Consider the following 19223-nt stretch of genomic DNA (forward strand, 5'->3'; position numbering starts at 1 on the left):
AGCCTTCCTGAAAAGGAATGATGATAGCTGACATGGCGTCTCATTCTTAGTGATGAACGTCATTTTGTCTGAAGCAAATTTAAAATTGGGTTAGATCTCCCCTTGCTTTGATATATGCACAGTACTAGCAGAGAGTAACAAGAACCAATTCGTAGGAAGAATGACCTCATTAGTTAATTGACGTCTTATTTGGTGAGGTACACCGTGTATCAATTGAGAAAAACAAGAGGAGGAAAAAATCTCAAATGTAAATAACTGGAAAAAAACATCGTGACCAATGCATCGAATGTAATATGTACTTACCAGTTGTCCCCCTACTTTTGTAGACTGACAAACCTCCAGGCAGGCAGTATCTTATTCTACTGAAGTTTTTAATATTCAAGCAACACAATGATATCCATAAGTAAGGTTTCTTGTCCCAAGCAGTACATCTCACCGTTTACATAACAGCCCAAACAAAGAATGAAGTTATACCAGCACGCTTGTTGTTAGAGGTTGACGCACCAACAGTTTCAGGAGGGGGATTCGATCTTGAAAGGGAAAGATGCCTCTGCCAAAAAAAAGAAAAGAATTTTCATCTATGCAGTAAATGAGCATCGTTTAATTTATTCCATTAGTATATTCATGGAAGAAAATTAACTACGCCTTTTTTACTGTGAAATAGATGTTTTGACCGGGAATCTATATATATGCGTAGGGGAAAAGCAGCAAGACAATACCCAGATTTTTGGGTAAACCTAACGTAGAAAATGGTTCGCATTCGGACACTCACTATTTATCAGTGGGAATCTTGAAGTCTACCTTGTTTATCTCCGCTTGATAGCAATGAAGATACATAGTGTGCAGCATACTAATTGACTGCTTTCTTCGTTTACTTTTCGGCCAAAAGCACGCCACTAAAATAGAAGTGAGATCACCCAATCAGTACGCAATTTTCTATACTAATAAAAGAAGACTTCATCCTTTGTCATGGGAGAAGATTCTTAAATCCTTCTCTGTTTTTATGCTTCATGAAAATTTTGTGGAAAGTTAAGACTCTGCTACAATAGTTTAAAGAATATATTTAGAAGCTCGTACATCTGACCCTGTCAACTACCATGGCGATGTACAGAGAAAAAATATCCCTGTAACTTTTTCAAAGTGAACAATACTCGTTTAGTGCAATTTTTAGAAAGCTTTTCACTTATGTCAAACCATTAAGTATATAAAGTAGCGTACTCAAAGCAACGTTCTTTCATAGTCCTCTTTTTTCTAACAGATACTTCATCACTTTTGCCTTTCAAATCCTAATTGATTATCAATTGAAACTATAATGACTAGAATCAACTCTAAGCTTACTACACTGTTAGCTGTAGCATCTATTGCTTCCGCTATCACTCCTTACCAAAATGCTGAATTTGAAGCTGTAATGGCTGATGTCCAGTCTAACATTGGCGACTACATTTCTTTAGTCATGACTGGCCAACTTTCTTTAGCTGACTTGCCATCTGGTCTTATGGAATATGTTGAGGCTGTTATGGCGAGTAGTACTGCTGAATACTCTTCCTTGATGAATAACATTGATTTTAGCGCTGTTGATTCCATGATCACTGGCTTAAGTTGGTATTCTACCAGGTTGCTTCCAATGATTGAATCATACTACTCTGAAGAGTTAGCTACAATGACTACATCTACTACATCCACTTCAGCTGCCGTTACTACCACCACTACCTTCACTTCAACCGTTTCTTCCTCTGCCGGTGCTTCCTCTACTGGTGCTTCTTCTACCGTTGCTTCCTCTACTGGTGCTTCTTCAACCGGTGCTTCTTCTACTGGTGCTTCTTCTACCGGTGCTTCTTCTACTGGTGCTTCTTCTACCGGTGCTTCTTCTACTGGTGCTTCTTCTACCGGTGCTTCTTCTACCGGTGCTTCTTCTACTGGTGCTTCTTCTACCGGTGCTTCTTCTACTGGTGCTTCTTCTACCGGTGCTGCCTCCTCTGCTGCTGTTTCTTCTACTGCTGTCACTTCCCAAGTTTCTCCCTTCTCAAACAGCACAGTTGTTAGCTCTGCTGCCTTATCTCAAGTCTTCTCCAACTCAACTGCTATCAACTCGAATGCCGTTGGAACCACCATCGTCACTGATTCTGTCGACTCCACTATTTTCTTGACTGAGACCAGCTGTCCAGGTGGTTGCTCAAAGACTACTTCTGCTGCCGCAGTTGAAGCAACTACTGCTAAGACCAGCGCTATTGCCGCCCAAAGTTCTAGTAAATCTAAAGCCTCTTCCACTGCCATTGTCTCAGCACAAACTGCTAATGGTGCTGCCAAGGCTGCTTTCGGTATGGGTGCCGGTGTTCTAGCCGCCGCTGCTTTATTAATGTAAATCATTTAAGCATTTCACTTTTCTGTTAGTCCAACATTTTCATAGCATTGTAAAATAACACTGCATTCACTTTTAATTTTTGTTCATGATACTAAACGCTTTTATATTTGATCAAGCGTGTCTTATTAACCTAGATCATGTTTTATATACCAATAAAAGATGTAATTCAACACTGTACTACTCATTAAATAAAACTTCGATTTTCAAATAAAGAATACAATTCATATATATTTATTTGTTAAGATCATCAATTGAAGGAGAATCCAGGATTTCTATGTATACAATTCAATTATTAGTGGGTTGATATTTTTACAGTGGCTTATGGACTATCTCAAGTTCAGTGTTAGGTGCAGTGCCGAGAAAACTTTATTTTGTATATAATATAGCCGTCTAAATTTTACCACGCTTGATAAAAAATTGATTATTTTTCAGGAACGAAAAAATCTAGCGGTGGGAAACATTTTTTCGTCAATGAAAAACTCGAAGATACTCTCTATGAACGAGGGTTTCGAGGGCATTCCCTGAGCTTTTTAATTGGAACATGAGTGAAATAGCGGAGGTGGAGAAAATCCTGGGTGTCTACGTATAGAAATTATCTTCTTGTACTATTCACATAGAAGAAAGGGAATCGTTCCTTTGCTGTGTGTCAATGCTTAAAATAAATACGATAGGCTATATTTTTCGATCATAATATACTGGAGCGGGACAGATTCTTTTTGAAAATACGAAGATGAGCTGAAATGTCAACTCAGGAACGTATTAGATATTTTCGTCTAAGCCTACACGCATAATCCATAGATTTCCAAATATGAACATAAGATAAAAGGTCTTCTGTGCACATTTCCCTTCCGTGCTGCTAAAAAAAAGAACCGTCATTGTTGACTCAAAGGTAATAACCGAGGCCTCTTTAATACTTATTCCAAATGTCAATAAAAACCATTTCTATGCGGTCATCAGACTGAAACCACTCAATCCAACCATTGTAACGAATGCTCATTGATAATTTCGGCTGTTGCTCGTTTACCGTAACTTTTATTATTTTTTCATTGCGATCAAAGCATTAGCTGTATATAATAGGCTGCTATAGCTGTCAATCCTGTTTGATCCATAAGCTGTGAATATTTACTTTCTTTTATTTTTGAGAACTTTCTAATTGATCGTCACAAGAGGCAATAATGACTAAAATTAGCTCTAAACTTACTTCGTTACTAGCTTTGACCTCTATTGCCTCTGCTGCGACACTTTATCAAATTGCCGAAATAGATGCCCTTTTAGAAGATGTCGAATCCAATTTATCATCTTACACAGGATTGGTAATCTCCCATATGGGTCTAAGTTGGTTACCTGACGGTGTGTTAAGTTATGCTATGGCTGCAATGGAGGCTACCGATAGTTCATATACCACTCTAATAGATGACATTGACTTTTCCGGTGTTGATCGTTTGATCACATCTGTAAGTTGGTATTCTTCTAGATTACTACCACTGATTGAGTCAATATACTCTGAAGAGTTAGCTACAATGACTACATCCACTACTTCTACTACCTCCTCTACCTCTACCACTTCGACTACTTCTACTACCTCTACCACCTCTGCTACCTCTAGTACCCCAGCTACTACTTCTACTACTTCTACTAGCTCTGTTGCCTCTGATATGTCTTCTGCTTCGACCACAGCTACCAGCTCCACAGTTGAAGCTGCCACTTCTACCTCTGCTACTTCAAACAGAACATCCACTGAACCAGCTTCTTCCACCGTGGTTTCTTCTGCAGAAGATTCAACCACTTTAACCTCTGACGTAACATCAAGTGACTCTTCCGTTTTTTCGTCTTCTGTCGCTTCCTCAGTTGAAAATGCTTCTTCAACTGAATCTGTTAGCACATCCACTACCTCTTCTGCTACAACTGTTCCTCCTTCCTCTTCAGTAATAGTCGTTTCAAGTACAAGTGAAGTAGCTGCAGAATCTACCTCCGTAGGTACCTCAGAAACTATTGCTTACACTTCTGAGAACATCACTAGTTCTGCTACTTCTGATGCTTCTTCTGCCACAAGCACTGCCGCATCTTCCAATGTATACCAAAACTTCAATTCAACCACTGCCAATGTCGAAACTGTCGTTGCAACCGTTGTTACTGAAGGTTCTGTTGTATCGACTATTTACGAAACTATCACTCATTGCTCAGGTGGCTGCACCAAGACTACTTCAGTTACCCCAACTACAGAATCTTCTACAAACTCTCTAGCTGCTAATGTAGAAACTGTTGAGACAACCGTGGTTACTGAAGGGACCGTTGTTTCTACTGTTTACGTTACCAAAACAAGTTGCTCAGGTGGTTGTACTAAGACTACTTCTACCTCGCCTATTGAAACAGCTTCATCATCCAAGGCTGCTGCTTCTGCAAAAGATACGACTCTTGCTGTCCAAAGTTCTACTAATACCCAATCTTCTTCTACCGCCGCTATTGCTGAATATACCGCCAATGGTGCTGAAAAGATGGCCTACAGCGCTGGTTTCATTGTTGCAGCTGCCGCTTTATTGATCTAAGTAATGGGCTGTGTTCGTATATAATTTATAAAGTATTAATAAAAATACAGTTGTTTCACATATAACGATACGAAAACTAGTTTAGAAAAAATGAATTTACTGGACAATAATAGACCTCAGAAAAACTGGGAAGATGGTTTTTTTTCAACCTTATAACAACTACCTCAAGTGACATTAAATTAGTGAATTTTTTAGGCGTTCCATAGCTTTATTGAAGTTTAAATGCTAAGATTTCCCCAAGCACGGCGATTGCTGTTTCTTATACGTTTATTTCTGTTAGTTACTAGAGCCACCAAATTAGAGGATTGACTTCATTCTGTGAAAAAATGAGAATAATCGATTCTCTTTCAGGGTGCGGCTCTACAGGCCATTATTTCCAAACCAATCTTACGATTTTTTCTCTTGTCTTGGGTTCTCTTGAAAAGAGTAGATTCAGTTTAAGAAATTCTCGCAGCTTCCTTTGATAAGGGCTGTTAGGTTCTGTATACAAAAAATGAACATAATATGTATTGGCTAAGGACGCGCCAAAGTTACATTAAGTAATTTGACGGCCAAAAACTTGCTAGCTCTAAGTAGAAAAAGGGCCCATGAGAAAGCTATCATAAGATTTTAGTTGATGTAAAAAAATACACGGATACAAATTTCATCTTTATTGGTCCCGATGCAACTGTAGGCAACTCGATTGTCTGCGCAGTGTACGATTCTGATAGCCATTTTAGGATCGACTTATCCTTAATAGGAAACTCCCGCAATTTTTTTTTATGTGGTGCGCTATAAAGGTAATCAGTTGGTTTTTATTTTTGATGCGCTTGAAGCTGTGCATCTTTAATTTGCAATAAGAGAAGTAGTCTAAAATTATTTCGTGTATTGGACCTCAGAAGATGGAAAACGTGTTATTTAAGTTTGAGTTCGAGATTGCTGTGAAGGGACCGTAGCACGACATGGACATGTGAAAGAAAGGGAAAAAGAGCTAGATTGTTTGCCGAACCCGCTGGAATCGGTCCATTGTTTTGGAGAGTGATCTTCCTTCCTTTGAAACTTAACAAGCAGTGACAGCCAAACACTGAGAGTGTAAATCTGTCTTTTTTTCTCCTTTCTTTTTCAGATTTCTTCGAAATGGAAGCTAGAACCATGCTCGTGCAGGGATGCAATTTTGCGCAATGTGAATAATGTATGTTCTATTTGTTAGCGTAAGGCTTTCTAGACAATTGAATGTTTGAAAGCGTTCTTGGAAAAGGGAATGGGAATGTTATATGGAGTTTGGGTTATCAACTTTGTATAGAGTCTATGGGAAGTCATTACTTGACATCGAAAAAATACATTGAATTGCCCCAATTGCTCATAGCTTTTCAAAAGTTGGAAAGAGAGAAAATTCTTATTTGTTCATGGTACTAGGCATTTTTTCTCTTTCGTTGCTTTTTTTCTCATGCAAGATTAGCTTCTTTCATTCTTTGAAGGTCAGTACTACCGTGAATATATCCACATCTCTACGTAAGTTGCGTCGCATTGGAGAGGAAATTTGGTCTGATAGTTTCTTCGGACCGGCAAGTTTGCCCATGACCTTTGTCTTATCAATAGCCTCAATTCGTATTGAATAATTTGCCATTATTCAGCCTATCGGAAAATGCCGTTCTATAGTATATCGCGATATTTAAAACAAATAGGTAAAAATTGTCTTGGAAGTGTGAAACTTAAGTTTGCCTATCATCTGCAATGAATTAATGATGGCCCTAGTAAGCTTGTACCCTAATCGCTCTGTAATTAAGTGGATGGACGATGCATTATACAAAACCATAGTGTGCTTCTTCTGTATAATTAGTCAGGAATACACGCACACTATGTGGACATTAAGTTAGAAGGAAACAAAAATGTAATAAAAGGGCATGTGACATACATTGAACAAAGCGTATCGGCTTTCTCTTAATGGGGAAATTGAAGTTTCTGGCCATGTTTTGGTTTTCACTTTCCGTGTCTTGTTTGTTCCTTTTTGGGCCACGGAAACGTTTCTCTGAGAAAACGGTGCAGGAAAAAACATAATTTTTTTCGGTACAGAATGCAAAGGATGAAGAATGGAAAATAATAAAAAGATTCACTTCATTTGCTCGAAAAGGATATTCCACCTTTCAAATTTGATTTTAAACTTTTCTTCTAACAAAGAGGGAGTGCCATGTCGTAATACAAGAGTGCGTCATCCTGCTTCACTCTGTTACTACAATCCAGGTTCCCTTCGAAAATTCATTAGACTTTTAACTTGAGATTAGCAAGACTCTTTTCCACAATTACTGCTTGGGGACAGACAAGAAGAAAAACGCCAAAGTAAACAAAATATCATCGGCGAATGACTGAATTTGTTTGCTTCGGGCTTTCATTTGTTCTATTTTTGGGTCAAGTAGGTGATTCTCTCGCGTGAATATACACTAAAATCTGAGAGAAAGGGCGGGGGGAGGAGAAAGTTGGAAAAAAACTACTTTACGTGGCTGTTCCTCCTTGAGGACTAGCCTGACCCAGTGTCTAGCCTTTTCAGATTCGATGGAAAAGTTTAATGGGGACGGCAATTGGGGGGAAAATGACTTGCATATGTAAGATACTCCTTTCTATCTCCATTGGGATACTGGACTTTACGAGGTCTCCTAAGATCTCTTTGTTCTTATTTCTCTAACGCCGCCTACCAGCGTTTTTTCCTTAAATTCCGTAGAAATTGTTCTTCCTCTTTCGATTACTCTGCCTTTTTCGTCTGTGTTGCAGGAAATCTTTAAATTCGATGTACACTCTTCATTCAATTATCTGACAGGACAGAAGACAGAAGGTACTGAAGGGGTATACTATCTGCAAAATTACTATCATCTCTTATGGGAATATAATTTTTCTTAACTAAATAAGGTACAAAAAATTAACTTTGTCTTCTTATGGAAATATCTCTGTGCACGTCCAGATTTTTAATTGTCAATTCCTGCATAGATTGTCATTTCCTATCGTTCCTTCTTCTAGGCAGGCAACCTTCTATGCCGATTACAAATATCTTACGCTATCCAATCTTTATTTTTGCATGTTTTGCTTGCAATCATCTATTGTCGGACAAATGCACACACTCTGTTTCTTCCTCAATCTCTCTTTCATCCATTGAAATCATGGTAAAGCTCCGTATGGCTCCTTCGGTTTTGTTTAAGCGCCTTTTTTTAGTAAACCATTCCTTTTGTTCAAAAATAAGAAAGGATCTTGGCTTCAACATATATAAATAACTTGAAATTTCGAAACAAATTAATGCAGTCCTTTTCTATATTCTATTGTCTAATATATATTCTTGAATTTTTCTTATAAGTACTGTTTGACTTTTAATAAATTCATTGTTTCTAATTACAGAAAGGCACGTCGTCGTTAAGAATTCAAAAAAGTAGGGATATATAGAAATGACAACCCGGACTTCAGTTCACCTACCATCAATTCGATCGCTATTTCAAGGATTACAGGATAATTTAGATGACACGGTTAATAGCGATCCAATGGCATCATCACTTGGTAATGTCAGTCGTCTCCAAAATAATTTAACTTTCCTAATGGAGCCAAGAACCAGCGATGTCCCCTCGCTTTCTCAACCACAATCGAAAGCATATCAATCGCCACCTCGCTCGTCCACAGAATTGTCTGTGGAGTCCGTTAGATCTGCTCAAATTTTAGAATCTCTTTCTTCTGCCTCCTTGGTGCCAAGATATAGTCAACCAGTACCGACATCATTCCACAATCAAGGCGTATATACACCAATACCCACGCCAATATCGAGTACGGTGACAAAGAATTATGAGCATTCAAGTCATGTTAGAAAAGTCAATGTTTTAGTTAATGACTTGACACCTGAATCAACTTCGGAAAATGAATTGTCTACGGATTCAAATGGTAGTAATAAAGGAAAGAGATGCGCGTGCAAGAAGTCACACAGCTTCCCACAACATATTCCAAGACCACGTAACGCGTTCATCTTATTCAGACAACATCTTCATCCTTCTTTATTCCCAAAAGACAAAGAGCTATTGACGACTCAAGGATCCTTCAAGACTAATTCAGATGTCTCGAGAGAAATTGGACAACGTTGGAGACAATTATCTGATGAAGAAAAAAAATACTGGCAAGCACTAGCTCAGAAAGAGAAGGAAGAGCATAGGAAAAAATATCCAGACTATAAATACACTCCAAGGAAATTATTGTCTAGTCACGACAGTGACAGCGATAATGACAAGAAGAGAAAATATAAAGGACTTTGTGAATTTTGTCGACAAAAAAAGAAACATGCCCATAAGGCTGGCAATTAAATAATTTTGAATTAAGGAAATTTTTAATTGTATGGGCTTCTATCGGTTTTTTTGTTGAATTGTATTATTTTATTAATTTTTTTGGGTAATAAATATTAATATATCTTTATTCTACGTATATCTTGGGTTTATAAACAAAATATCTTTTTAATTGAAAGAGTCTGGTATTGCTTAAATTCACTAATAATCCTCGATCTGTACGGATTTTCATTAACTGTCCGCTTTTAATTTTGCAGTACCAAAAAAAATAAGAGGATTCCCAATTGAAGTTGCCCTGTATAGCAAAAGAATTTTATCCAGTAGATGATTCAGAAAGGCTGATAAGAAAAAAAGGATGAATAGATTGGGACTTACAAGGCTGAGCAGAAGCTTTTCTCGTTTTTCTCAAAGTTTGGATCACTATAACGATGAAGTACTACTAAAATACTACCCGAAACATTTACTGAAGTCGATTAAGTTGGCTCAACAAGCTATACCAGAAAATATAGAGTTTACGAACAAGTCAACTTACCAGTTTGCATCCTCAAAAGTATTTTCTGATGATCTTTCAAAATTGGACCCTTTTTGGGATTACGATTCTTCATTACCTCATAATCACTCCTCAACGAATAGCTCACCATACTATACACCATTTAATATAAACCAGCCAAAGTTACCGGAGGCTACGTATCCAGATGAAGTGAAAGCATTTGCTTCGAAGGACAAAATCTCTAAAAATTTGATTTTAGCCAATGCGATCAATAAACAGACTCTTATTGATCCATTTTACATTATGAAGAAACTGACAATGAAGCCTATAGTACTTAAAAGAGTATCCAACCAAACAGCAAAGGGTAAGATAACGTCCTTCTACTCGCTGGTCATAGTTGGCGATGGAAATGGTATGATTGGCATAGGGGAGGGCAAGTCGAGGAGTGATGTTTCAAAGGCAACTTTTAAAGCACATTGGGACGCAATTCGTAACATCCAGTACATTCCAAGATTTGAAAAGAGGACTATCTTTAACGATATCGATTATAGATACCATGGTGTTAAAATATTTTTAAGAAAGAAGGAACCTGGGTTTGGCCTTCGAGTAAACCATGTAATTTATGAAATCTGTCAGATTTTGGGTATTAAAGACCTCAGTGGCAAGATTTATAAATCTAGAAACGACATGAATATTGCAAAGGGTGTAATAGAAGCGTTAACTAAAGGTCAGCGACCATTGGATGAGATTGCACTGGGTAGGGGTAAGAAAATTGTCGATATTAAAAAAGTATATTATTCTGAGTAGATAATTAAGCTAATTTCCTGTAAATAACACATTTGTATTATTTTAATTTATCGTTCTTTAAAGCTAAATGAACATATTGATCCACTCAGGGCAGAAATAGAAATATATCAAGCTAAGATCAACAATACCTCGAATACGACCTAATTGAGCCACATGGCTGCTCACAATCAAACGTATTTCTCGATGAACAGAGCGGGCTCTATATAAATCCATTTATTCCACACTAAGAAAAACAGCATGCACAAAGAAATACAAGCAAGTACTTATCAAAACGGTTTAACATGTATATTCTAACATCTCCTGTACAGAGTACATTTGACTAGAAATCACTCTACCAGTTGGGACAGGCCACATCATAGAGCCCAAGTCATCTCTTTCATATCAATCATGAAGACATTTCGCCAACTCCTTCTAATTTCTAGCTGAAGCAAGACTGGGAAAGCAAAAATGATCCGTAGATCCATGTACAGGAAGGAGTGTTACATAAAAATTCTGACGAAACGACTAACTTCGGTAGAACCCATGTCTACCGATATGTCTTAAACGTTGGTAAACTGTGGCATGGCGTTATCAACGCTTCCATATCGTTTTCTCTCCTCTTTGCTCAAGAAGAGAATCCCAGGATCGATTCTCCGCAGCCGCGATTTTCATTCCATATTTTTTTTTTCCAAAATTTTCTGGTTCCTTACCACGTGCACAGTAAAGAATATCAAAGTGATTAGATCTCACTACAGGGCTCAAAACGATGCTGCGAACATTTGACGAAAGCAAGCCATCTTTCTTTACATACATTTATATACGAGACTTTGTCTCTCAACACATAATTATGAGTGACCAAGTGCTATTGGAAAAATTAGACCAGACTACTGAAACGTTATCGGTAAAACTAGCAGAATTGATTAGGCTATCAGGATTGGACAATGGTGTTGAAGAAACAGACGGTAATGAAAATAATATAGATAACCAGACAGATCTCAGTATAGCTACGACTGGTGTAACAATTATGAATACTCAGAATACACAGTTAATAAAAGGTGTACAAGACCTACTGACGTTAACGAGAAGTATCAGAGAAAAATGGTTATTGAATCAGATTCCTGAGCAGGACGAGGGACCGAAGGATTCCCTTAAGAATACAAATCATGAAGGATTAGAGTCATTGTTAGATAAATCTATGAAGGAAATCGTGGGGGAGGATGCTATGACAAATATATAGTGAATAAAGAAAAACGAAGAAAAAATAATGGTAATATATACATATTGATTCATTTTAAATATTTCTTCGCTAGTTGTCGTACTCTAAGGTCAAAAATAGGGCTAGTAATTGGCTCAGAGGCATTGTAAAAGGGATTCATCAATGTCTTTATATATAGCTCATGAACTTCTTGATAGAATATCCTGCAATTGTTGTCATCAATGGCCTCATTCGTGTTTGTTGAGGTGCCATGGATCATGACAAATTTCATTCCACTGTACGTTATGTATGCAGTTATAGCAAGACCGTAAAAATGATCGATCTTACCCAAATAACAGTTATCAGCTGTGCTTGCATTCTTGGACCGAAGAAAACCTCCTCTAGAAACGGACACATTACCTTCACTTGATATGGGGGACATTTGCCATTGAAGATCCTCCACTATATCTAATGATGCATGTAAGATAAATGGATTAAGCTCTTTCAAATCAGACGGAAATTCTTGCGTTCCATCCTTCTTCTGTGTCGATATAAACTGTGCTTCGTACACTGGATTGTCAGTCTTACCAATAATTGCAAAGTATTGAGGCATCTCCAAACAGTGAAACTATAACTAATATGTGATTTTAATGGTTTATATGTCGGTATTTGAGACAGTTATGCTTTTCTTTTCTATGCGTTTCAATATTCATCAAATTAGTGATGTTCCCGAAATTTCAACTGTTGACTAGCAATGACATTTTAAATGGCAAAATTAGAGAATACCTCATCATTTCTGATACAACCGTAACTGCTTAACTGACACTTATGCTACCTGAGGAGAATGAAGAGCGTAATGTACGAACCGAAAGGAGCTCAAAGGATCAGAATACCTCAAATGTTGACGCTGGAAGAGTGAAATTGGTTACTAAGCTACTATTAGATTCCAGATACGGTCTTCTCGATGATTTAAATTACGGCAGGAGTGTTTCAGGATCTCTTACCGACCCGAATGTACACCCAAATAGGAATTCCTATGAGCCTTCCGGCGTGACGTCGATCAATGATGAACATAATTCAAAGGAAGCCTTAAATATTGGACCTATTAAAAGTAATGTGGGCGGGAAAAATCATATCAACCTCTTTACAGATAATAATGAGGTGCAGGGAAATAGCCATACTGAATCTGACACGAGGTTCCTCAGTAGTAAACTAGCAGGTGTCCTCTCAAAACAAATAGCTGAGACGAAAAATGCAATCCAACCACTCGCTGTACCGAAATCTACTAGGTTAAAGGCAGAAAAGGTAAAAATATACCTGGATTTCTATTACACGTTGATTGCTAGGTGTGTCTCGGTGGGTGAAGAGGATATCGAACATAAGGGTGTTGAAGGTGTATATAATCCTTTACAAACTATCAGGAATAGAAGACTAAGAAAAAAAACGGGCTACGACTTAAATACAAGAAAGCTATCTTTTTATAAGACTCCAATTATTGCAATACTTCAATTCTCAAAATCAAATCCTCACAGAAAAAAATATAAATGGTTCGTCGACGTCAATGAGAAATATGGCGACATAACATGGAGAACAAGTCACTGGCCCGATTTACTTGACCCGGATGGGAACCTATGGTTTGGTGCTTCTCATGAGAAAAAGAGAAAAAAGAAGAAGAGTAAACATGCTGTTATTCCTCATCACTCTACTCACCGTTATCATCATCATCATCATCACCGCCATGAAAATGATAAAGACGATGAATTATCTTTAAATAGTGAAAGTTCAAAGGAGGTAATGAAAAGTAATGAAGAAGGCATGAAGCATTTGAAAGTTTATCATAGCAGCAAATCAAGCGCAACCAGCAGTGATTCTCAATTAGAACGTAAACATTCGAATGAATGTTCTGGTACTCCATTCAAGAATATTCATGATCATGCATCCTCTGATGATAGTAATGAGAGCACTGCAAAATCCAACGGGAAGAGCCGTCTTGACAAAATTATCAGCAAGACTGCCAAAAGGTCTAAAAGATGGTCATCGCGGTCACCAAATAAAACCGCAGAGAACAGTGTAGAACCGTTAAATTTGAACATGGGAGCGAATAAAAGCGGCACCGCAGCGGGAACAGATGTCTACTTAAATAGCACCAAATATGTTACCCCTACGGAGGCCAAACATTCACGACAAAGATCAAATCTACTAGACGACATACCAATCCAGACAATTAAACAACGTCACCAACAATATAGCAGCGATGAGAATAATGCAGAGGAAAACGGTAATAGTGGGACTGAAGGAAGCATGAAAGGCCGTTATACAGGTCTTGATTCTTCATTTATACCCCCAGCGCATGAACTTTCCGACTATGATATACCAATAGATCCTCAACTATTAAAGTACTGGCATGACACAAGATATATTATTAGTACTATAGCTGTTATGAAACATAGAAGGGAAACGCATGATATAGTGAAAAAGAAGATGTTGAAATTAAGAAACGAAAATACGCATATTAATACCGATGCCACTGATAAGAACATCACTGAAACTCATGCAATTATCAACACATATAATAAAGAAATGGAAAGGGTTTTAAAAATAGGAAACGACTGGACATCAAAGTTGCTAAACGATTATTCTATTAGAATTGAATCGTTGATTTCATCCAGTGACAGAATATTAAGTGATATCAATACCACTTTAACTTTGAAATTAAAGTTATTTCAGGAAAACACAGAAAGGTTTAATAATCTAAAGGTAATGAAAACACCGAAGTTAACCAAAGTTGTTTATCGACTTTTAGAATTCATAATTGTTGGATTACTGTGGTGGATCTGGCTTGTTGTTAGTTTATTAAGAGAAATTAAGCATGGTTTATTACTTCTTATCAAATTATTAAAATGGACGTTGTGGTAAAACATTAAATTATATATTCATGTTTATTACGTACTTATAAAAATGATTCGATAGCTTAATCAGTATTAGTAGTACTTCGTGTTATTGCTTCTTCTTCTAGAAATATCCCCCTGTCTGCGGCCTCATCTAATAACTTACCTCTTCTCTGAAGCTCTTGAGAATAGTAGTTTTGTTGAAATATTATCAATTGTTTGTCGGCCCTAAACACCATGCCCATGGATATCCATGAACAATGATAGAATACACGTACCGGCAATCTTACGGTTCTATATATGGAAGAAAACTTTCGCAGTAAGAGGCCAGTTGTAATGCTAATCAAACCACCTTGAAAAGCACCAATACATGAAGCAACTGCTATCTTAAAAGCAATGTGTTAGTAAATACCCCTTAATAGGCGAATTGCAACAACTAATCATACTTGTTTGGTAAGTTCTTTAACAGTAGCCTGACTATAATGAATGGGTTGGACGTGATCACGCATTACTCAAAACATAGTCTTCAAACGTCTTGTTCATAGCTATAGATAGTATAAAAGACTGTATTAGCATGATTTCATGTGCTCCGGATATGAGGCTGTAGCAAAAAATAGCAAAAACAAAAGAGTTGCTGTGAATTCAGTTTAATGAAAGAAAGAAAAAAACTTGAATAGTATTTACAAATATATGTATATATATATATGAGTTATTCAGTGCCCAAGTTAGAAGTTAGTACTTTGAGGACTATGTAATGATTAATAGAAGTAGCTCATCTTAAAAAAAGAGAAAAAAGACCATTTTTCTTTTTCATGAAAAATAGAATAGCTTTATCGATTTCGATTATTTGCAACTGAACTTAGCAAGTCTGCGTTTGTCGCAGTATTTGATAGGTCCCCAACGGTAGTACTTAAATCTAGGGATTTGAATAGTACAACTGGCCTATTTAGCATTCCATTTGATAATTCATTATAATAGTGCAACTTATTCATCCATTCAACGAGTACTGATTTATCATTGATAGTAATGACAGTATCTTTGATTGCATGCTCGATTAAGCTGCACCAAATAAAAGAAAGTTGCTCTAAACATTTATCATAATAATAATTATTACTTGGTAATTGAAATCTAGGTAAATTTAGAACCATTTCAGTGCAATTATCGACAAAATTGAACGATTCGTGTAAATTATTAACGATTGGAGGAATATTATTAAGGACAAAATCAATGAGGCAGTTTAAAAACTCTAGAATATAAGGCTTTAGTCGGACAAATGCGTAATCATCTAACTTATTATTCTTCATGTCATTATAGAAATCCTTGCTGTAGGGAATATTCTCGAACAGTTCAGTTAACTTGGCTTTTAAATGTTCCAAACACTTTTCGTAACTTAAATTGGATGAACTTATCTTTGAGTTTATAAACTGAGTTATTTGCGGATCATTTAATTTTACTAGATCCAAAAGTATATTTTGTAATTGTTGTTTTTCCATGAATTCGATTCCTCTTTGTATGGGCAATTCTTGACCTTTGATTATCGTTGAAATATTGTATTTTCTCTTCGATACCATATATTTTCTGGTATTATTATTATTATGATTGTTATTTGTTGATTCACTAATATTTTGTGCTTCTTCATTTTTGTCATCGTTCGTTAAATCCAACCTCCTCTTCTGTCTATTATTATCCTGTGTTTGTGAATTACTCTTATTATAATATAAGGATTCGTTATCATATGAATTATCAGAACTCCTCATCAAACTTAGAGAAGAAGTTGGGATGTTATCAGTGGTTCTGTTATCATTATTATTCTCATGAATCGAACTAAAACCCCAGGAGAACCCCATGTCCTGAGCAGTTATTGTTGTATTCCTGGTCATGGAGAATATTCTATTTTTAAAATATAGTTAAAAACTTTGTAAAGAACAAAAGAGCAAAAAATTTTGAGACAGAAAACCAAAGAAAACTTTTGAGTTAAAAAATAGACTAAAGACTAACTCACTAATGGCCTGTAATGCTTATTTTATTGCTTGCTTCTCAAGAACGATGGTGAAGAACCCAGGTGGTGAAAAGAAGCTCTTATTATTAGATGGACGAAAAGAATATTCCATGAAAAAAAAAAGAGAAATGTTACCCGCTCGTTCTCAGAAAAGTGTCAGTGACAGTAAAGCCAAATTGAATTATTAGTGGTTACGCTGCCAATAGTATTACCAGCCAGTAGTGTCACAAACTACTAGTATTACTGAAGACGACCCTGATACGGTCGATGTGATTAGAATACTTTTTAGGTGTACGTTAGTTATTTATCTATTACTGTGGGATGGCTAGTGTCAACATTGGAATTTTAAGTACGAAATTAAGCGTCATAGCACAGTTTCTTGTTCATAAACTAAGAGGTTACGGTTTTAGATAAAGATATCGTATTTTGGGAGTATATCATAATAAGATTATAGTAAATTATCTACATAAAATTTTATACTGAAAAATGGACATTCATCTGCTGACGTACTTCCCTCATTGTTGCACCCACCTCCACCTACTTCAAATTTAGTTTCTTCTTCCCAAGCACCCCTACTCACACTTCTCAGAACTTTTGTAATTTCTTTATACATTATTGGAGAGAGTAGATTGCATAAATTCTCGAATCTTTTATAAAATACTGTAATTATCTTGGTTTTATCTGAAAACGAATTTTGCTTTGCTAAGTCCAAAGCAATTGGTCGTGTATTTTTGGATAAAACATCAAGAGTAACAGTATTGATGCATATGGACTCTTTGATATTTGAGTGATTAGAAAAAGTGTTGGACCAATCGAAAAAAACACAGCGACGTTGCCCTTCTTGTGCAAAAGTTATTCTTTCTTTCAAAAAATCCTGGAAATTAATTGCTCTTTCAGTATTTGGAAATATAATATCATCTGGAAGATAATGGACTAGGTCTTCTAGTATTACAATTCCCTTTGATAATTGATCCAGCCCAGTCAAAATTGAAAATAAAGATAAAGAAATGAAAGCTAAAACGTTAAAAAAACATGAAACCGTCGCAAAAGGTGGCAAAACAGCGCCAGTGCACGTAAGAACAGTACCAGCTATCGTTACCAATGCAGTTGAAAGTAATAGCATATATTCTTCAAAGTGTTCTGGTTTTGTGTTTGCTGCATTGCTGAAAAATATCGTTTCATTGTAATGCATGACTGTTCTTATTTTTACTCAATAATATCTTTTCCTCTATGGATACTTAATCGAGAATTTTCAGTAACTTCAACTTTATAATTTGTCGGAAACGCTCTTTGTGTCACCTTATATATTATTCTTATACACATATATGCTATTTGACATCTTACTCATTTCTTGTCCATATATTTTTTAATTCTTTCGTCGACGATTTTAGAAATGACTTTATTCAAAGCACTGTTTTCGTTTTCGATTTGGTTTTCTAACGTTAATAATATTTGCTTTTCGATTATCTTACCTGTTAAGTCAACTTCTATATTAACTTCACCACCAATTGCTTTCAATGGCATTATAACATTTTGTTGAGTATGTTTTATCATGCTTATATAGAAAATATCATCTTTATCAACATTCGTTATGGTCAATGAAGTACCATCGATGCAAATGAAACCTTTTTCAACGATGTACTTATTGTATTGAGAATCTCTTAATTTGAATCCAAATATGATGGAATTACCTTCATTTTCTTTCGAAACAATAGTTGCCACAGTATCCACGTGACCTTGGACATAGTGACCACCAAATCTGACATCCTGAGATACTGCTCTTTCTAAATTAACTTTTGAGTTATTTATCCATGATGAAACATTTGTTCTCTTAATAGTTTCTGGAGAAATTCCAACCTTGAAGACATCCTCTGAAAATTCAGTAACGGTGAGACAGATACCATTGATGGCAATAGAATCACCAATATGACAATCATTCAAAATTTTACTTGCATCAGTTATTGTGATTGAAACACCTTGTCCACCACTTTCACTATCGTCATATGGTTTATATTCTTTCACTGTACCAATAGCCTCAACAATACCAGTAAACATTTTTAAGGCGAGTATGTTGGGGTGGGAGAAGATGTAATCCTAGTTCAATTGAAAGATCGACTTTTCTAATAGTGATAATCAATTATTTTTTGATGAGCTTATATAGCCTGCACTAGAAATTTCAAATAAAACGGCATCTCGGAATCACTGAAAAATCATTATGTAATAGCATTAGTAATAAATTGAAGTGACAAAAAATCGACGCTTATTGCTTAGAGCTTGTTGGAGGCTTGGATTATGGTTTGCTTGGAGTTTAATTGTACTATGACCCAGGACAATGGTGAAAAAGAATACTAATGCGTATTCTAACTACATCAAGTTTAAGAAAATTTAAAAAAACCTCCGCGACGGGGAATTGAACCCCGATCTGGCACGCGACAAGCGCCCATTCTCACCATTAAACTATCGCGGATCCCATTATGGGTTGTTGATTTCTGATATTCGCTACATACTCACCATGATTACTGTCAACAACACACCAATTGAGGCCACGACAGTACTGTTTATATATGCCTTCCAGGCTTAGACACATATGAAGAAGGAAAAATAAGGGAATTCGCGCCAACAAAAGTGTTGATAAATGTGATCAATTATCCTCTTATGTTGATGGAGAGCGGTA

At 36.4% G+C, this 19223-nt stretch overlaps 11 protein-coding genes and 1 non-coding gene across 12 annotated transcripts; 6 read left to right on the forward strand and 6 right to left on the reverse strand.

Moving 5' to 3' along the window:
• Positions 1-1312: 1312 nt before the first annotated feature.
• KAFR0G02810 (SRP1/TIP1 family protein) lies at positions 1313-2362 on the forward strand (the record flags this gene model as incomplete). The annotated part of the gene is made up of 1 exon (XM_003958399.1): positions 1313-2362. The coding sequence occupies one exon, from the start codon at positions 1313-1315 to the stop codon at positions 2360-2362; it is 1050 nt and encodes a 349-aa protein (XP_003958448.1).
• Positions 2363-3537: 1175 nt separating this feature from the next.
• On the forward strand, positions 3538-4908 carry KAFR0G02820 (SRP1/TIP1 family protein; the record flags this gene model as incomplete). Its single annotated transcript, XM_003958400.1, has 1 exon — positions 3538-4908. One exon carries the CDS (start codon positions 3538-3540, stop codon positions 4906-4908), a length of 1371 nt encoding a protein of 456 aa, XP_003958449.1.
• A 3407-nt stretch (positions 4909-8315) lies between these two features.
• Positions 8316-9212, forward strand: KAFR0G02830 (HMG-box domain-containing protein; the record flags this gene model as incomplete). Its single annotated transcript, XM_003958401.1, has 1 exon — positions 8316-9212. The coding sequence occupies one exon, from the start codon at positions 8316-8318 to the stop codon at positions 9210-9212; it is 897 nt and encodes a 298-aa protein (XP_003958450.1).
• A 334-nt stretch (positions 9213-9546) lies between these two features.
• Positions 9547-10488, forward strand: MRPS5 (mitochondrial 37S ribosomal protein uS5m; the record flags this gene model as incomplete). Its single annotated transcript, XM_003958402.1, has 1 exon — positions 9547-10488. The coding sequence occupies one exon, from the start codon at positions 9547-9549 to the stop codon at positions 10486-10488; it is 942 nt and encodes a 313-aa protein (XP_003958451.1).
• Positions 10489-11314: 826 nt separating this feature from the next.
• SRB6 (Srb6p) lies at positions 11315-11704 on the forward strand (the record flags this gene model as incomplete). Its single annotated transcript, XM_003958403.1, has 1 exon — positions 11315-11704. The coding sequence occupies one exon, from the start codon at positions 11315-11317 to the stop codon at positions 11702-11704; it is 390 nt and encodes a 129-aa protein (XP_003958452.1).
• Positions 11705-11753: 49 nt separating this feature from the next.
• Positions 11754-12275, reverse strand: TRS20 (TRAPP subunit TRS20; the record flags this gene model as incomplete). Its single annotated transcript, XM_003958404.1, has 1 exon — positions 11754-12275. One exon carries the CDS (start codon positions 12273-12275, stop codon positions 11754-11756), a length of 522 nt encoding a protein of 173 aa, XP_003958453.1.
• Positions 12276-12490: 215 nt separating this feature from the next.
• Positions 12491-14578, forward strand: MTC4 (Mtc4p; the record flags this gene model as incomplete). The annotated part of the gene is made up of 1 exon (XM_003958405.1): positions 12491-14578. The coding sequence occupies one exon, from the start codon at positions 12491-12493 to the stop codon at positions 14576-14578; it is 2088 nt and encodes a 695-aa protein (XP_003958454.1).
• Positions 14579-14633: 55 nt separating this feature from the next.
• Positions 14634-15059, reverse strand: RCF3 (Rcf3p; the record flags this gene model as incomplete). Its single annotated transcript, XM_003958406.1, has 2 exons — positions 14634-14936; positions 14997-15059. The coding sequence occupies 2 exons, from the start codon at positions 15057-15059 to the stop codon at positions 14634-14636; spliced, it is 366 nt and encodes a 121-aa protein (XP_003958455.1).
• Positions 15060-15380: 321 nt separating this feature from the next.
• STS1 (Sts1p) lies at positions 15381-16430 on the reverse strand (the record flags this gene model as incomplete). Its single annotated transcript, XM_003958407.1, has 1 exon — positions 15381-16430. One exon carries the CDS (start codon positions 16428-16430, stop codon positions 15381-15383), a length of 1050 nt encoding a protein of 349 aa, XP_003958456.1.
• A 567-nt stretch (positions 16431-16997) lies between these two features.
• Positions 16998-17741, reverse strand: KAFR0G02900 (uncharacterized protein; the record flags this gene model as incomplete). The annotated part of the gene is made up of 1 exon (XM_003958408.1): positions 16998-17741. The coding sequence occupies one exon, from the start codon at positions 17739-17741 to the stop codon at positions 16998-17000; it is 744 nt and encodes a 247-aa protein (XP_003958457.1).
• Positions 17742-17893: 152 nt separating this feature from the next.
• On the reverse strand, positions 17894-18604 carry RIB5 (riboflavin synthase; the record flags this gene model as incomplete). The annotated part of the gene is made up of 1 exon (XM_003958409.1): positions 17894-18604. The coding sequence occupies one exon, from the start codon at positions 18602-18604 to the stop codon at positions 17894-17896; it is 711 nt and encodes a 236-aa protein (XP_003958458.1).
• A 340-nt stretch (positions 18605-18944) lies between these two features.
• Positions 18945-19016, reverse strand: KAFR0Gtrna13D. Its single transcript has one exon. It is a non-coding gene; the product is annotated as a tRNA-Asp (tRNA).
• Between the last annotated feature and the right edge of the window lie 207 nt (positions 19017-19223).

The sequence above is a fragment of the Kazachstania africana genome, chromosome 7 (assembly GCF_000304475.1).
Source record: "Kazachstania africana CBS 2517 chromosome 7, complete genome".
NCBI lineage: Eukaryota > Fungi > Ascomycota > Saccharomycetes > Saccharomycetales > Saccharomycetaceae > Kazachstania > Kazachstania africana.